At 38.1% G+C, this 18,732-nt stretch overlaps 1 protein-coding gene across 1 annotated transcript in view; it reads right to left on the bottom strand.

The window, feature by feature from the left end:
* Positions 1 to 18,732, bottom strand: part of MYOM1 (myomesin 1) — a 149,087-nt gene that overhangs the window by 18,461 nt on the left and 111,894 nt on the right. Inside the window, exons 25-31 of the mRNA XM_081802546.1 lie at positions 12,843 to 12,999; positions 10,976 to 11,082; positions 10,599 to 10,643; positions 5,479 to 5,615; positions 2,554 to 2,698; positions 1,807 to 1,866; positions 1,441 to 1,508 (exon numbers count right to left, since the gene is read on the bottom strand). Coding sequence (XP_081658672.1) covers positions 1,441 to 1,508; positions 1,807 to 1,866; positions 2,554 to 2,698; positions 5,479 to 5,615; positions 10,599 to 10,643; positions 10,976 to 11,082; positions 12,843 to 12,999 — 719 coding nt within the window. The remainder of the gene's footprint in view (positions 1 to 1,440; positions 1,509 to 1,806; positions 1,867 to 2,553; positions 2,699 to 5,478; positions 5,616 to 10,598; positions 10,644 to 10,975; positions 11,083 to 12,842; positions 13,000 to 18,732) is intronic.

Consider the following 18,732-nt stretch of genomic DNA (forward strand, 5'->3'; position numbering starts at 1 on the left):
GAGGCTAAAGCCTAGAATTTATCTCTCGGACACATTTCAGGTAGACTGCTCTTTCTTTAAATGTCATCAGACCTAAAAGAGACTGGGGCACTTGGGTTCTGGCTTTTACAATGTCAAATGCCAAATACATGCTTCTACTTTGGAGTCACTGTCTGCTGTCATGACCTTCACACTCCAGCCTCATCCAGCAGTTCCCCATCCAAAACATTTTGATGACTCACTCAGCTGAACACACCATGAGCTAAGGTATAAAATGATTTAGAATGTGATATGGACTTTTATTTCTATGTTTTTCCCAAGGCCTAATGAGACAATTGGGTATGAGCGGCAAACTCTTTAACAAGCCTCTCGCTTCGTGGCAGCACACTGGTTTCAGAACCCGCAGCTGAGCTAGCCAGTTCTCAAAGGGATTGTTGCCTTAGTCACACAAGTTAGACAGGAAATTGCTACACTTCCACAGAAAGACAGTGTATCTGGAATGATTGTGAAACAGATCTACTAGTTAGAATGAAGATTTGGCCTGAAACAAAGACATTGTGAGATTCTTCTGAGATTAATTAAAAAAAAAAAAATGGGGAGGAGGGAGAAGAAGAATGAATAGGCAGAGCACAGAGGCTTTTTAGGGCAGTGAGAAAACTCCGTATGATACTATAATGGCGGATAAATGTCATTATATATTTGTCTAAACCCACAGAATATATAATGCCAAAAGTGAACCCTAATGTAAACTGTGGACTTTGGGCAACTATGATATGTCAATTTGTTCCATCAAATGGAACAAATGTGAGACTCTGGTGGGGGATGTTGATATAGATGCTGGTTGTACAAGTAGGGGGACAGGGGCTACATGGGAAATCCCTTACCTTCCTTGCAATATTGCTATGAACCTAAAACTGCTCCTAAAAAACATAAAGTCTTAATTTAAAAAAAGAGAAGAGCCAGTCCTTATCAACTAGGGTGTAATGAATAGGAGCAATCATCTTGTCTTCCCATATTTTTATGTTGTTTTATTTTATCTTATTTTATGTTTTATTTTATTTTATGTTTCTTACCACCCAATGATTACAGTGCTAGTCAATAGCAAGAATGTGTCACTTAGCATTTTGGTTCAAATGGAGATGAAAAATCGATCTTTCTTTTCTCACATTCTACTTTATTTTTATTTCCCTTATATCAAATATTTAAAATTTACTCCTTACCTTGCATTTCTTCTTTTTTTTTTAAGATTTGCTTATTTATTTTAGAGAGAAAGGGGAGAGAGAGAGCATGCATCCATGCAGAGGAAGGGGCAGAGGAAGGGAATCTCAAGCAAACTCCCCACTGAGTGGGGAGCCTGACACTGGGCTGGACGTGGGGCTCAATCCCTTGACCCACGAGAGCATGACCTGAGCCAAAACCGAGTTGGATGCTCAACAAACAGCTCCTCAGGGTCCCCCTTACCTTGCATTTCAATAGTACATTACATTCACCCGTCACTTCCCAGCTCAAATACTCAGCAAAATGAGGACCTATAAAATTTCAATGACATCAGTAATCACTCTCTTAATCACAAATGCAAAATCAAAGCTCATTCTTAAATTCTAAAGTGATATATATATGAAGTGATATTTTAAAATTCAAGATTAGTTTTCAAATATTTTAAATGGATACATATTTAATAATAAATATTTTCAATTATTTTTTATTTACCAGGGCATTATTAGCCTAAGCAATAATATACATTTAAATTTGTTATGGAATTAATCTTGGAATTTTTTTTTTTTCAAGAAATTAAAGTTTTTCTCTTTACTCACTGCCCATTTTTACCTTGTTTCCTGATCCATTCTTGCCGCTGGAATTCGGCTTCTTTCTGGAGCTTTTTATAAACTAAAATAGAAAAATAAGGAAGGATGAAATTGAGCTGAGTGGTATAACTGTATATGCCAGCCACTGTGCTGATTTATATTCATTATTATAACATACTCATACATCACAACAACCTATTTAAGTTTTTATGATGAAGACATAGGCTAGGAAGGTTAAGTAAATTGTTCAAGGTCATGAAGCTAGGAAATAGTCAAGTAGTATCAGATGTCGCAAATGTAGAGATCTGGCCAGCTTTTCCAAATGCCACATTTGTTAAATGCCATATTTTATATCTACAGTGGCTTATGGCAGCTGACATATAATCCAGTTATAAAGCATGATTAATTGATCTGGCATGCACCACTTTTGCATATTTTTCTTCTTAATTTAAGTAGTTTAAAGGAAGTACACAGTATAAGGTAGTACCATTGTTCCTGAAAGTCTTAGTTGTATTACAATCTCCTTCACTGGAGAATTTTAGTAATAAATACTTGTTTAGATAGGAGATCATTTAACTGCAGTCTTCCCTGTGGGCTAAGGATAAATCTGGTGAAATACTATGGAAAGTATTAACTGAAATTGGATTCCAATGTTTAAAATACCAGAAACAATTCCTGCTGCCTTCCACGTGACCACTTTCGTGCCACAGGGTATTTATACTGAAGGGAGCAGTGAAGTCTTTCAGTTAATGTGCCACAGACTTCTTACCATCTCCAATGAGAACAAGAGTAGAATGGCCAGTTGCTTTTCCATCTTGAAGCTGAAAAGTATATGTTCCCTCATCCTCATCCTGTAGCTTTTCCATGAACATTTCAATTATGCCAGTGTTTCGGTCGATATGCATCTTATATTTCTTCAATGTGGAAAGGAAAACAGAAATCAGTGAGGAAGATAGGATGCCAATGCCTGATGGAATAAACACAAACTCCAAAGAATCATAATTTTAACAAAATTTCTTGTTAAATTTTTTTTTTTAGATGAGCTTTCAAAATCTTGTTCCCCGGAAAAAGAAAAATAGGACCTGGCATATATGACCTTGACCAGAACTGATTACTATAAAGTCTGAAATTTAATTTTTTTAAATACAAATAAAGTTTTGTTATCCTAAGTCACAAGTGTTGTCAAACAGGTGTTTTTAGGGGCATCTGGGTGGCTCAGTCATTAAGCGTCTGCCTTCGGCTCAGGTCATGATCCCAGGGTCCTGGGATCCAGCCCCGCATGGGGCTCCTTGCTCTGCGGGAAGCCTGCTTCTCCCTCTCCCAGTCCCCCTGCTTGTGTTCCCTCTCTCGCTGTGTCTCTCTCTCTGTCAAATAAATAAATAAATAATCTTAAAAATATAGGGCGCCTGGGTGGCTCAGTCGTTAAGCGTCTGCCTTCGGCTCGGGTCATGGTCCCAGGGTCCTAGGATCAAGTCCCACATCAGGCTCCCTGCTCAGCGGGAAGCCTGCTTCTCCCTCTCCCACACCCCCTGCTGGTGTTCCCTCTCTGGCTGTCTCTCTCTCTGTCAAATAAATAAATAAGATCTTTGAAAAAAAAAAGGTGTTTTTAGATTCCCATTTTACCTTCCAGATTACATTCGTTTTAATTAGTAGAATAATGGCACACAATAGGCAGCGTGAGGGGCGTGTTTTTGTCTCGTCCGTTGCTATATCCCTCACGTCTTGTGCATGCATGGCCTATAGCAGGCAATTAGTAAATATCTGCAGAATTAATATGTGAATAAAAATGCTTCCAAAGCATTTGAAGTTCATTTGTTCCTAATAAACTAAACTTGCCCTACTCTTCTGTAATTATTTTATCATATGGCTTAGGCAACTTTTTTTTCAGTGTAAAGATAAATCTTAGCCCTTGGGCATACAAGTGCAGGTTTTATAGTGGATTTGAATTAATGAAGTTTTCCTATAAAATGTCACAGAACGAAGGCTCAGGTCTGGGATCAACTGTGTGCGGCAGTTCATGCCTCAGAGTGTCCCCTGTAGGAAGCCAGTCTCCAACCAAGACCACATTTTTGCTTTGCTTTCCTCTACCTTAGCTTGTTTCCCTAATCCCCACTCCTGAGAGTACTCCCCTATAAATCAATTGAAAGAGAAATTCTATTTCAGACTGTCCTTCTAGGGAACTTAGCCTAAGACACTAATTTCCACCCAACGAAATAGTGTAAGAACTAACTGCAATGACAATGAACAGTTCTCCAAGTTCAGAGTATGTATGTGTATGTGCGCATGTGTACAACAGCATGAAACCATGTGTGAACACATGAAGGGGAGTGCATCTATGAATGTGTGTGCACGAGTGGTCCCTAAATGGCTGTGGCAGCAGACAGTGATGCCAACAATGCTTTTCCTTCCCCTCTACTGGCCAGGTGATAAGCACGGCGATCAAGGAGAATATCTTGAAAACAGAGAAGATGGGCCACTGTGGACCCTGTGTGACTTACTCAGGTTCTATACACAGTTGCTAAATGAGCTGAAAAGAAATATATTACTTTTTTTTTTTTTTTTTTTTTGCTATTTATGTTATTCATTCTCCCACTCACTAATGAATCCTGAAATGTTTTAGAAACATATCTTGATGAAAGGAGAACAGGCCACATATCACACCTCTTTCCCATCTTTTGAGACTCTCATTTATACCTGTGATAGCCCGGTAAGAGCCAGGGCTCCTAAACCCAAGTTCTTCAGTACCACTGGGCACTGGCTTGATTCTGGGAGGACAAATACAGTGCAGGTGTTGTAACTCTATCCATGGAAACTATGTTTATGTTAAAAGCAAAGAAAAGAGTAGATACATACAAACACCTACGTAAATTAAAGAAGACATCCATAGACACACACACACACACACACACACAGAGAAGTGTAGAAAAAGACCAAAAAAGTATAAACCAATGTGTATATTAAAAAGTTGTGAGAATTTGTGATTTGTCCCTTTTGAGTCTTTACAATTTTTTTTACAATAAAAATGTACTGCATTTTTCAGCAGAAAAGTAAGGAAAGATATTTTTGCTGCATTTTTTTCTGAGCCATTGGAACAATGGAGGCCATTTCCTCCCTGTGAAGAACCAAGCTCCTGCTGAGGTTTCTGATGTGAGTATGTAAGTTCAGGTAAGCACGTTGACTCCTCTGCTTCTCAGGAGAGCAGCTCTATTTTCCTGGGTAACCATACTTCTTGATTTGCCTGGGACAGTTTTGGTTTGATTCTTGTCCTGGAAAAATTATTACTAGAACCCTCTTTCATTCTCAACAGTGTCCCAGTTTGGATAATATGATATAATCAATCTATATTTTCCTCTCCCTATTTTTTTTTTTTTTACTTTCCCACCCTGCACCCAGTGGTTTTCATAACAACTTAGCTGCATTTTAATAGGGCTCCCTCAGCACATTGTACAGTGATATGTTTAGAATCTAAAAAGTGTAAAACAGGGCGCCTGGGTGGCTCAGTTGGTTAAGTGACTGCCTTCGGCTCAGGTCATGATCCTGGAGTCCCTGGATCGAGTCCCGCATGGGGCTCCCTGCTCGGCAGGGAGTCTGCTTCTCCCTCTGACCCTCCCCCCTCTCATGTGCTCTCTCTCATTCTCTCTCTCTCAAATAAATAAATAAAAACTTTAAAAAAAAAAAAAAGGGTAAAACATACCGGTCCTTCAAAAATCTCCTTGTCATTAAATATGTAGGTGACTTTGGTGTTGCCAGACAGCTTCTCAGCCTGCATCCAAAACCGGACCTGGCCTTTCTCCAAAATTTCAACTGCCAACTCTGACTTAATTGGGACAGCTATGCAAAATAAAAACAAAAACAGTAATTTTATTGGTAACCAATTATATTAATACCGATTTTTCAGTGAAAAAACACTCAATGGAAATGACAATACAGCACCTTGCTTCTTGCAAAGCCTGGAGGCAGTAAGAACATTGTAGGGAAAGAATGATACTCAAGGATGGAAGACCTGGGTTCTAATCCTGCTGCCACTTTGGGCAAGTCATTCACCTTCCCTGAGTCATAGATATCTCAACTGTAAAAATGAGGAAGATAAACTTACCTCCAGGGTTCCTTCACCTAACCTGGGTGACTCTCTACTGTGGCTTTAGGGACAATAACAAAGTGTGATGAAATAGTCTTGGGCTGGCCCCAGGAGAGCTGGAGCCTAGTCCAACATCAGCAACTGTGTAATATTAGGCAGGTCACTTCACATATCTGGGCCTCAGTTGACTCATTTATAAATGAATAGGACTGTACTGAATGTCCTAAATGGTTAAGAGATTTTCCAGCTCCAATATTCTATAATCTTAATTACTTCAAAATACTGGGAAAGGAGTTAAATTTTATTTTTCTCAACAATTAAACTCACTTTGGAGGTTCTTTCAAATGTTTTTAAAAATGAATTTTAAAACAGAATTAATGTTGATATATACAAGATGAACTAGCTTATCATTTAAACTCTATCCATCCCACTGGTTTGCCAATTCATTTACATTCTTAGACAAGGAAACATTTTTCAGAGGCAAATATGTGAGTCACTAATAAGAAGGCATATTAAGATATAGCATGGCTTGCCTCACAAAGAAAGTAAAGGAACCATATGGTATCTCTGATATATACCTGTATTGCTTAAGCCATTTGAGTCTGGGTGAAATTTTAAAAGTTGGCTGATATCCCTCAAAAACAGTTTTCTAAATTTCTTGTAACTTGAAAATGTTCTCTATAAAGTCTCCTCCAATGGTTTTGTATCAGCGGTAGCTCCAGGGCAAACTCTGCTGAAAACCATGGCTGTCTCTCAAAGTTTAGTAGTCCTTCATTTCCTTTAGGAGAAATCATCACCCTTTGCTGTCTCTAAATGGTTCTTAAACTAATCTCAAAATTTCAACAGATGCTACATTTTAAATTGTAAGCTTCCCAAACTTGTATCAAATATACATCAAAATTTCTTTGTACTTATCCTAAAACTATCCTTTCCAAACTTTAAGGGATGCCTTTCATTTGCTGTTCCATAGTCATTGTGAAACTCAGTTATAAACTTGTTCCCATGAGGAACTAAACAGAGGCTCAGATGTCATCTACTGCAGAGTGTCTGTGATGCACTGAAGATGGGCTCTGATGTCACACAGTGACCTTGGACAGTTCTCTCCTCTCGGAAACCTCATGTTCCTCACTTGCTAACATGGATATGATCTGCCTCATAAGACCACCAAGAACAATGAATACAGTACCAGAAGACACTAAGACACTGTGAATAATGACCAGTGCTCAGGAAAGGTGAGTTCTTTTCTCTCCTCATTTTACTGATGACAAAACTGAGCCCCAGGAAAGACTAGTAACATATCTGGGCAGCAGAGCTGAGACCAGGGTTATTCCCTCTATTCTGTGCTCCTCTTGGTTCTGGCTGTCCATTCTGAAGAACAGTAGTGATTGGCCAGTGTGAGCATGTCTAAGTAAAGCAACAAGGACAGACTCCAGAGTTGTGAGAGCAGAGGCTAAGCTTTCTCCCTACAGGACACTCCTACTTGCTACAAGTAACTCTTGAGGAGAATGGAGAGTAGAATCTTTCCTGAGAAAGTCTGAAGACCTCGTTCTGGGAAATTTAATACATGAGTGTTGCAGTTACCTAAGGGGACCATAGTGGTGATGGAGGAGAAAGGCCATGTCCTCCTGGAAGTTTCAAGCTCCCTTAGTGTTCACTGCCCTCTCTGAGTAATAGGAACATCACACGAGGAAACACTGGCTACCAGGAATCACCAGAGAGGGTGTGGTGGCAAACAGCAGGTGTATACACATTAACAGTCATGTCCTGGTTAGGGTCAGACCACTTGGGCTTAACCATGGGTATCCACTGTGTACATCTGGTCTAGTTACCCAACCTCTTTGGGCCTCATACACCTCTAAAATTAAATCACCTTAGAACCGAGCTTTTTATGGTCACTGTGGAGTTTAAATGATACACTCCCTTTCAGCACCCTATAAATACTCTGGCATATAACAAGTGCTCTATAAATTTGGCTATTAATATTTTGGTATCTCTTTCCTCCACCAGTTGCTTCAACAACACCCTACAACTACCAATTATAAAATATAATATGTTGACACCTAAGAGGACATACGAAATAGATACAATTTATGTATATGTGCTTGCATATATCTGTACACATAGGGTATATGGGTACAAGTGGGGTAATATCCAAGAGATATTATGCAGGATGTTGACAATACTGAAATATACCTTCCATCACCTACCTCACAATACCTTGAAATCTTTAAGTAAGCTGTCTCTCTACACTGCCGCTTAATATCAATAGTGGCAAGACCAACTAGGCTATTTTCTGTTTTTAGCTTTATACATTTTTACTTCTTCTCAGTCCTAAATTTCCTTACACTCTTTTCTCTGGCAGTTAATTTGCTCCAGCAAAATATCTATTTTTTGTAGGTTTAAGGCATATGTTTAGTGTTTTTCAAAATATTTTTGAAAACAGCTTAAAATAGAATTTACTGTGCCAAGGGATAAAGGAGCACCATGCTCTTTATTACATTCTGTAAGAAACAAGACCCATTTAAAAACTTACAAAATCTCACAAAAAGACTTAATGATGTTCAACATTTACCGCCAGGAAGTGGGTATAAATTGAGAAATTAGATATGCTGCTTTGACTCTTCATCAGATCTCTGAAAATATTCAGGTAGCCACCAGGCTGATCTACTAGCAGTCGGGGGAAGAAAAGTGTGGGAGCTGTATTCTTGAAAATGCCACTTCAATAGGCTAAGCAAATCTCCCTTGGGTTAGGAGATCTGACATTTGCATGTCAGAATTTTTAACACATTGTTGAGTTCTCTCTCTCTCTGCCTACTCAAATGCCACACCAGGTCTCTAATAAAAAGGGAACCTGAGTTTGCTGCTACTCTCTCTCCTAGAACCAGTAATTAGAGTGATCATGCTTATGCAAAATAAATCTCTCAGTATACATGACATTGACATCAGACAACTACTGTCTCCAAGTCCATATGATCACTGAACATCAGGGAGGCTTGGGCACCTCCAATTCAACAGTAACACCCCGTGTTGTCTCATCTCCATCTTTTAAGCTAAATGTAAATGTTGTTTGGACCAGCTGTTGCCTAGACACTTTGCCAATGTTTACTGTCTGACTAGATTAGTGGATGCTGCGGTTTCTCTCCATTTCCACCAATGTTTGGGAGGAGGCAGTCTGATCACTAATGGGGTCTGGCTGTGTTCAACATAGTGACCCTCTCCTACACTCCTTACTTCACAGCCCTGGGACGTGAAGGTAGAGCATCCTGTATAGCTCGCAGACAGATCTTCTACAAGTGGATTTTTTGAGGATCACTGTTGTTTCCATCAATATTTATATTTTTCCTTAAAAGTTCAAGGATCTCTCACAGCATCTCTATACAGTAGGTGCTATAAACGATTACAACAGCCATTTCTAGAAAAGAAACTAAGGCATGGGGAAATAAAAATTGAGTTGCTAAGGTTCATAGAGTGGGTCAAAAGTACAGAACAAAGAATACAAGCCAAACTTCTACCTTCCATGCAATTAAAAAATAATATAACTTTGAAGACACCACTCATAGTCTTACTTTTCTAGTTTTATGGTGAATAAGCATACAGATGAGAAATGGTTCTCTCCCAGAATTCAGAAAGTCTGTATTCTACACCCACACCCCACAGGCACCCCATTGTGCCTCTTTGTTGAACAACGTTGGTTTTGAGAACATAACAACTGAGGCCAATGGTCACTAACATTCAGCCTCAGGATGGAACAAGATTCCTTGGGAATGGAAAAGAAGTCAGGCGATTAGTTCCAGAGCAGTGTGTGTTTATTTTTGAGTCAGAGCCTTCACTGGGAATTTCGGGAGAGCTACAGACCCTCCTCCTAGAAAAATGTACATATAGAAACATACAGGGTTTTGTCTATAATGTGGAGTCATGGTATAGTTTCCTGAGTTCCTGAAAAGTCTGTATTGGTGAAGGAGTTGTATTTTAGGGACTAAAGGGTAAAACAAAACAAAACAAAAATAAAATTCCTGCTTTAAAAGAGTGAGTGTGTATTATCACTCTCCATTTGTTGTCTCAAACTCCAGGGTATAACTTCCTGGATGATCCACTAGTGTGGCCAATAGATATCAATGGCAAGAGAACGTATCAGGTCAGTGGAACTTTCCTAGTATCATTTCAGACTTCTCTCTCTTAGGTGTCAACTGCGAAATTTAATCTTTTATGTGGAAAGTGCTTTATGGAAGAGTTTGTAGATAGTTCAGAGGGATTCTTTTTCTGACTAGGGCATCTTTACCTCATTTTCCAGGAGTTTAAAATGGTAGATAATGTCTTTAGATTATCTTTTTTTAGAAGTATGATTCTTCTGTTAAGTGCTAATATTAAATTGCTTAGGAAGAGATCGGTTTGCCTAAAAAACATGTGGATTAATGTATCCAGTATCATATAATATATAGGATTCCAAAGTACATAGCCAAAAAGTGAAGAATTTAACTACTCAGCTATTACACCTGTGTAACCTGACACTTCACTACGTAACAGCATGGGATGTGTAGTATTTGTATCTCTTTAGAAAAATGGCCAAGATAAAAGCAGCCCTTCTGGAAAGCACATTTGTAGCTACCAGTGTATGTTCCATTATGTGTTCTTAAGAGCTTCTTCTCTTAATCCTGTGAGAGTTGTTGCCTGACCTATTCCACAAGTCACCACCCAGTAGGATTGCTAAACTCTGTGGATGTACTGTGGACACTTACTTGGGAACTTGTGTTCTTGGCTGAGAGCTAGTAAACGTTTCAGCTCTGTAGGGAGAAAAAAAGAACAATTAAACTTGAACAACTAAAACGAAAGTCACTTGATCCTAGAGGATCACTGCTGAATCAAAGCAGCGTTAGACTTGTGAATGGATTTTATTTTTTTATTAAAGATTTTTATTTATTTATTAGACAGAGACAGAGAGCACAAGCAGGGGGAACGGCAGGCAGAGGCAGAGGGAGAAGCAGACTCCCTGCTCAGCAGGGAGCCCTACGTGGGCCTCCATCCCAGGACCTGAGATCATGACCTGAGCCCAAGGCAGACGCTGAACGGACTGAGCCACCAGGTGCCCCAATAAATGGAATGATTTTGAATTTACCTTCCTCATCGATCAAGTAGCTTGACCCTATTCCATCAGTCTCTGTTACACCGCAGGAGTAAGTGCCCAAGTCTTCCATCCCCAGGTCCTTGAAGGTCATTTTCGTTCTGTGGAACAGAATACTCTTGTAAGAAGGGAGGCTGTGCAGGGTCTATGAGCCCACGTCTACTGTTGTCTCTAGGTGTCTGCACAGGAAACTCCTTCACTGGGAGCACGTGTTCCCATCTCCCCTTACTGACCTGAAACCTGCTCATTTAAGCTGTTTCTAGGAAGACTTTCTTGACCTCCTCCCAGGAATCGGGGGTGGGATGACAGGAGTGGGGAGTTGGTACAAATATCCCATCCCCAAATTATGTTGCATATCAATACCCACCCCCAACAAAAGTATTTTTAGCTGATTTGCCTTTGCTGGGGAGCCTAAAAAATACCTTCCGCCACAGGGCAGAACCTTCTTTTGGCAACTCCAAGTGCTTCCTTTATGTCATCCCCTGCACTTTCCTTTTTGAGCTTATCATACTGCACTGGTATTGCCTCTTTTATTATCCATACGTCTCTACTATATAGTCATTGTACCGTTAAGGACAAGATCTGGTTCATGTCCTTTTGTGTCTTCCAGCATAATATGTGCTTAATAAATATTTGTGGAATGAATAAGTGAATGGGTCAATGGTTTAGTTCACTGCATTTTCTAACTTTGGTGAGTGATGTTGCTAGTCAGTGTCTAAGGTCAGCCAAATATATAAATGTTAGTAAGTGCACAAATCAGAAGAAAATTTTACAGTTTGATTGTCTTTTCTTTGACCAAATTTATATATTTTTAAAGGTTTTATTTTTATTTATTTGATGGAGACAGAGCACAAGCACAAGCAGGGGGAGGGGCAGAGGGAGAAGCAGGCTCCCCGCTGAGCAAGGAGCCCAATGTGGGACTCAGTCCCAGGACCCTGGGATCATGACCTGAGCCGAAGGCAGATGCTTAACCGACTGAGCCACCCAGGTGCCCCACCAAATTTATGTTTTACTTCAAGGACTTTATAGCACACTGACAGAAAAATGTCTTTTAATTATATTCAGTATGTCCTTGCCATTCTCCAACAAAATTACTATTTCTTTATTTCTGAGATATTTTGGGCTTCTTCGTAATAAAAATAATACTTAAAAGCATTTTGCTTTACCAAATGCAATCCAATATGGTAGTAAATATGCTAAGCAAGGCAAAGTAAAAGAAAACTTAGATTCTTGGATGTAAAAGGAAGTAACTGATCACAAAATTAATCTCCTTTGCTTTCTCCCATTTTACAGAAAAAGAAATCCAAGGCCCATGGAAGTTAAAAGCTGCCCCAGGTCACAGAGCCAGCCCCTGGTAGAGCTGGGATTAGAACTCATCTATCCTGTGCTTCCCATACAGAGTTCTTTCCAGTGTGTTATTATGTCACTTATAAGTGGTGGTGAAAAAAGCAGAAGAGATTATACCTAGCCCATTTTATTCACCATAACTTGAACCAGCAAGTAGCAAGTTCTTCCTTGCTCTCTCCCCATAAGCATCCTCACCATTACTTTAAGATTACAAAATTTCATAAAATAACAAGAATCATCATTAAAGCTGATTTTATGTCAATCAAAGCTTTTCTAACATCACAAATGAGATAATATATGAGAAAGCTTTTTAACTGAAATAACGTGAAAAGTATTTTTATAAGGATTGTTATTTTTTAAGGCTGACATTGGTTATTACTTTTTACATGACCAGATATACAATATTTGTGATTTTATCCCCTTATACTAAGTATTTGAAATAGAAAGCAACTAGCTTACTTCACTTTCCTATCATGAAAAGGAAACCCATTATTAAGATTGAAACAGTACATACTTGTTGCCTTTGCTTTCAACCTCTAATCGTGGAGAGTCCTCAGTGGATACATAATCTTTGGACCAGTTGAACTGAGAATTTGGAGCCATCTGATCACATTCAAAGTTCAATGAAATTACTCCATCATCATCCACATTTACAACAACCTCTTTGGTTCCTAGAAGATCCAAAACAATGATTATTTCCTGATAGAAATTAATGAAGTAAGAATTCCTTACTTTGGGATTCATTACTATAGCCTTAAATCAGGGCCTTGAGCCCCCGCAAAGGAAAAGCTCCAGCTGCTCACTGTGAATGGACAATCCTGCTCTACAATTCAACTTTTATACTGCAACATGGAATTAAATGAATGTGTCTACCGTTTTTCAGGTAGAGCCAACACCATGGACAGTATTCTTTGTCTAGGGCTGAATAAAAATTGGTTGATGTGACTGAAGGTACAGTTACAGGAGTGCGTTGGTCATAATAAGGGCAGCAAGGCAGCCTGGGGCAAAAAGAAAGTTGAGTGATCCTTATCAGGACTGAATCAATGACTTTTGCTTCATTAACATCCGTATCCAACTACTCATCAGGAAAGGATAGTTAAGAGATAAAGAAACCAGTGGGAAATCAAAGGGGAGAAAGTAGAGGTAGTAAAAATTGCCTATGTTCATAAGCTTAATGTTATAAATCATTTAAAAATGGAGAACTACATGGAAACTTGAGGCCAAGATCTTGTTCTGTTGATCAAGCAACCATAAATCAACCTAAAGGTACCCCTCTAGATTAGAATGACAGCGACCTAAACATGACTGTTATTGAACTCTTTGGAAATTTAAATGGAAATGAATTTCAAGAGATCCAGATGTTTCAAGACTGGTTTTTAGGTTTAAAAGAAAACAATTCAGTTAATGTTTTGAGTTCTTGTATTTTTGAGAGTTATAACAAATTGCACTGGCATCTAATTTAGCAATTCAGAGTTTGTACAGCATATAAAATATTCACATCTATGCCTAATCCAATTTGAAAGGTAAAATGTACTTCTCAAATTGACACTCATTCGATTACCAGTCTAAACTCAGTTTGTTTCCATATGTTAGGAAAAATATATTTAATATAATATATTTAATAAAATATATTTAATCTCAGAAAGGTACAGCCTTGTACCTTTAAAAAATCTTCCAATAGATACTGCCAAAAGATTGAAGGTTTTCTCTCTAAATTGTGTTGTAAGAAGTCAGCATCCTGGCCTACTGTGCAATAAAACTTGTCAGGGGGAAAAAATTGCAAAAATCCTCCCAGGGGAAGGCCAAGAGAAAATTAGTGCCCAGTGTGTGGCAACATGAAGATCTTGGTTGTTAAGCCAGGCAGCTGATTTAATTTGTCTTTACAGATAACAGGGTGTGCTTTAATTATAAACCTCTAAAAAGTGATTTCTTAAACACATGAACACTTAAAGAAGACTAGTTCTAGAGATTTTTAAAAATTATTTTTTAAAAAAACAAGAGTTATTTTCATATTTGGCTATAAACTGAAATAATGATCAAATAAAGATTTAATTATACTTGAGTGAAATGTCTACCATGTATTACTTTTAAAGAGACTCTACTCCACTGGAAGTTGCAGACCATGTTTTAGTGCTACTCCTGATAACACATGACGAATCCTCACCATCCACTGTTGTATAACAAAAAGTGAAAAAGTGCTCTCATTGAAACTTAAGAAAAGACTAACATCTAAGAGGCCTGAGGTTTAGACAGTGTTATGATACAGAGCATGGTTGAGTCACAGAGAGAATACAAATAAGAATATTTCTGTATATCTGTATTATTATGAAGAGGAAAGAAGTGATGGAGGTTGACTAAACCTTCCTTACTATTTGCATAATAGCTATTTTGGAGGCATGACAGATTGTTCATATTAATCATTCATTGTCTTCTCTGTAATCCTTTTTGAAAGGAAGTGAATCATCCATAGGCTTGCTGTTTATTATATTGGAGGTATGATTTAAGCTTACAACAGAAAAAAATATTGCTTAGGTTAAGAATTGTGATTTTTTTTTTAATTAAAGTGAAAGATCTGACTTTTTTTGCAAAGAATATGAATAGTAAAGTTAGCTTAGCCTTTCTCTCCGTTCCACAGAGAACTTTTGCACTATAACACTTCATCCATCTGGAACCCTGCCCCAAACCAAAAAATGAGGAAAACAAGCCTCTAAGAGGCAGCAAGGATGTGACAAAGCCCACACACTAATATTCCTGGACACTCACTGGAGAATTCCATAGATTGTCCCTTGGAATCTATTTATATTTCACTTGAGATGATTCTAGAAAGTTGGTTGGTTGGGTTCCATCAGTAGATTAGACCCCCATAAGAGAGGGAAGTAAAAAGCTACTACCAGCAGGCACACTGAGACTAAAGAAAATGAGAGCAGGAGAGGAGGCAGAAAACCTGAATGCCGACACAAAGACATTATTTAATAGAGGAGCAAATGGCTCCTCACCCTATAATAACATCACTGTATCCCAACACTGTACAATAAATAAGGTTGATCCTTATGGCCCTGAGTCACACAGAAAAAGGTAAATAAGATTTAGTATACTGCATCCAAGGTTGAAAAGGACATACAAAAAGTCCGATCTATTTTACAAGAATTTTCATCAAAGAGTTTTAGAATGAATTTTAAAGTACTGATGCTTTAGCAGTAAATTCTCAGGTAAATGGAACAACTGGGAATTTAGAACAATAATTTGTTGAGGTTTTTTTTTAATTGAGGAAAAACATATTTTATATAAGTTTATATAAGTTTATAAGATTATATATAAGTTTTAGGTATATAACACTGTAATTCAACATCTGTATGCAGTACAAAGTGATCACAACTAAAAGTCTAGCTACCATCCATCACCATATAATTGACCCCCTCTACTCATTTTGTCCACCCCCTGACCCCTGTTCCCCTGTGGTAAACACCAATCTGTTTTCCATATCTATGAGTTTGCTTTAGTTTTGTTTGTTCATTGTTTTATGTTTTTAGATTCCACATGAGTGAAATCATATGGTATTTGTCTTTCTCCATCTGACTGACTTCACTTCGCATAATATCTTCAAGGTCCATCCATGTTGTCAAATGCTTTTTCTGCATCTGTTGAGATGATCATATACTTTTTATCCTTCATTTTGTCAAAGTGGTGAATCACGTGGATTGATTTGCAGGTATTGAACTATCCTTGTATCCCTGGAATAAATCCCACTTAATCATGGTGGATGATCCCTTTTAATGTATCATTGAATTTGGTTTGCTAATATTTTGTTTAGGATTTTTGCATCAATGTTCATTAATGATACAGGCCTTTAATTTTCTTTTTTTATGGTGTCATCAGGTTTTGGTATCAGAATAATGATAAAATGAGTTTGGAAGTGTTCCCTCCTTTTCAATTTTTTAGAAGAGTCTTTTTTTTTTTAAGATTTTATTTATTTATTTGAGAGAGTGAGAGAGAGAGTGAGAGAAAGCATGAGAGGGGGGAGGGTCAGAGGGAGAAGCAGACGCTCTGCTGAGCTGGGATCCCAGGACCCTGGGATCATGACCTGAGCTGAAGGCAGACGCTTAACTGATTGAGCCACCCAGGTGCCCCTTTTTAGAAGAGTTTGAGAAAGATAGATATTAAATCTTTGTTTGATAGAAGTCACCAGTGAAGCTGCTCTGGTCCTGGACTTTTGTTTGTTGAGAATTTTTTGATTACTGATTCAATTTCCTTACTAGTAATTGGTATATTCAGATTTTCTATTGCTTCATGAATCAGTCTTGGAAGATTGTATGTTTTGAGGAATTTGTCTGTTTCTTCTAGGTGGTCCTCTATGCTGGTGTATAATTGTTCATAGTCTCTTGTGATCCTTCATATTTCTGTGGTGTCAGTTGTAACTTCTCTTTGATTTATGATTTTATTAGAATCTTCTCCCTTTCTTTTCTTGGTGAGTATAGCTAAAGGTTTGTCAATTTTGTTTACCTTTTCAAAGAACCAGCTCTCAGTTTTACTGATCTTTCCCAATTTTTTTCTAGTCTCTATTTCATTTATTTCCATTCTAAAATTTACTATTCCCTTCCTTCTACTGACTTTAGGCTTCATTTGTTCTTTTTCTAGCTCCTTTAGGAGTAAAGTTAAATTGTTTATTTGAGATTTTTCTTGTTTCTTGAGGTAGGCTTGTATTGCTATGTATTCCCTCTTAGAAAGAATTTTGCTGCATCATCCCAAAGGTTTTGGTATGTAATTTCTGTTTTCACTTGTCTCTAGGTATTTTTTATTGATTTTCTTTGATTATCTTGATGACCCAATGGTTGTTCAGCAGCATGTTTTTGTTTTTGTTTTTTTTTAAGATTTTATTTATTTATTTGACAGAGACACAGCGAGTGAGGGAACACAAGCAGGGGGAGCAAGAGAGGGAGAAGCAGGCTTCCCGCAGATCAGGGAGCCCGATGTGGGGCTCGATCCCAGGACCCTGGGATCATGACCCGAGCCGAAGGCAAACACTTAACGACTGAGCCACCTAGGTGCCCCCAGCAGCATGTTGTTTAATCTCAAACATTTCTGAGGTTTTTCCACTCTTCTTATAATTGATTGTGCTCACAGAAAATACTTGATGTGATTTCAATGCTCTTGAATTTATTGAGACTTGTTTTGTGACTTAACATGTGATCTATCCTGGAGAGTGTTCCATGTGCAGTTGAGAAGAATGTTTATTCTGTTGCTTTTGGATGGAATGTTCTGCATATATCTATTAAGTCCCTCTAGTCTAATGTGTCATTTAAGGCTGATGTTTCCTTATTAATTTTCTGTTTGGATGATCTATCCATTGATGTAAGTGGGGGTGTGAAAGTCCCCTACTATTATTGTATTGCTGTTGGTTTCTCCCTTCAGGTCTGTTAATATTTGCTTTATATATCTTGGTGCCCCTGTATTGGGTGCATATATATTTATAAATGTTACATCTTCTTGTTAGATTGACCTTTTTATGATTATATGCCCTTGTCTGTTATTACAGTCCTTGTTTTAAAGTCTGATATTTTGTCTGGTATGAGTATTGCTACTCCAGCTTTCTTTTCATTTCCATTTGCATGGGATGTCTTTTTCCATCCCTTCACTTTCAGTCTGTGTATGTCTTTAGATCTGAAGTGAGTCTCTTGTACACAGCATATAAATGGGTCTTTTTTTTTTAGCCATTCTGCCACTCTGTATCTTTTGACTGGGGAGTTTAGTCTATTTACATTTAAAGTAATTATTGATAGGTATGTACTTATTGCTATTTTGTTCATTGTTTTCTGGCTGTTTTTGTAGTTCCTCTCTGTCCCTTTCTTCTTCTTTTTCTCTCTTCCCTTTTAGTTTGGTGGCTTTCTTCAGTGTTATGTTTAGGTTCCTTTCTCATTTTCTTCATACATTTACTATAAGTTTTTGCTTTGTAGTTACTGTGAAGCTCACATATAACCTATGTATAAAACGGTATGTTCTGACTTGATAGCAACTTAAATTTTTATTTTATTTTATTATGTTAGTCACTATACATTACATCATTAGTTTTTGATGTAGTGTTCCATGATTCATTGTTTGCCTATAACACCCAGTGCTCCATTCAATATGTGCCCTCCTTAATACCCATCACCGGGCTAAACCATCCCTCCCCCCCCTCCCCTCTAGAACCCTCAGTTTGTTTCTCAGAGTCCATAGTCTCTCATAGTTCGTCTCCCGCTCCGATTCCCCCCTTCATTTTTCCCTTCCTACTATCTTCTTTTTTTTTTTTTTAACATACAATGTATTATTTGTTTCAGAGGTACAGGTCTGTGATTCAACAGTCTTACACAATTCCCAGCACTCACCCTAGCACATACCCTCCCCAATGTCTATCACCCAGCCACCCC

This window comes from Leptonychotes weddellii, chromosome 13, assembly GCF_054177405.1.
Source record: "Leptonychotes weddellii isolate Sample4059 chromosome 13, ASM5417740v2, whole genome shotgun sequence".
NCBI classification, from domain to species: Eukaryota; Metazoa; Chordata; class Mammalia; order Carnivora; family Phocidae; genus Leptonychotes; species Leptonychotes weddellii.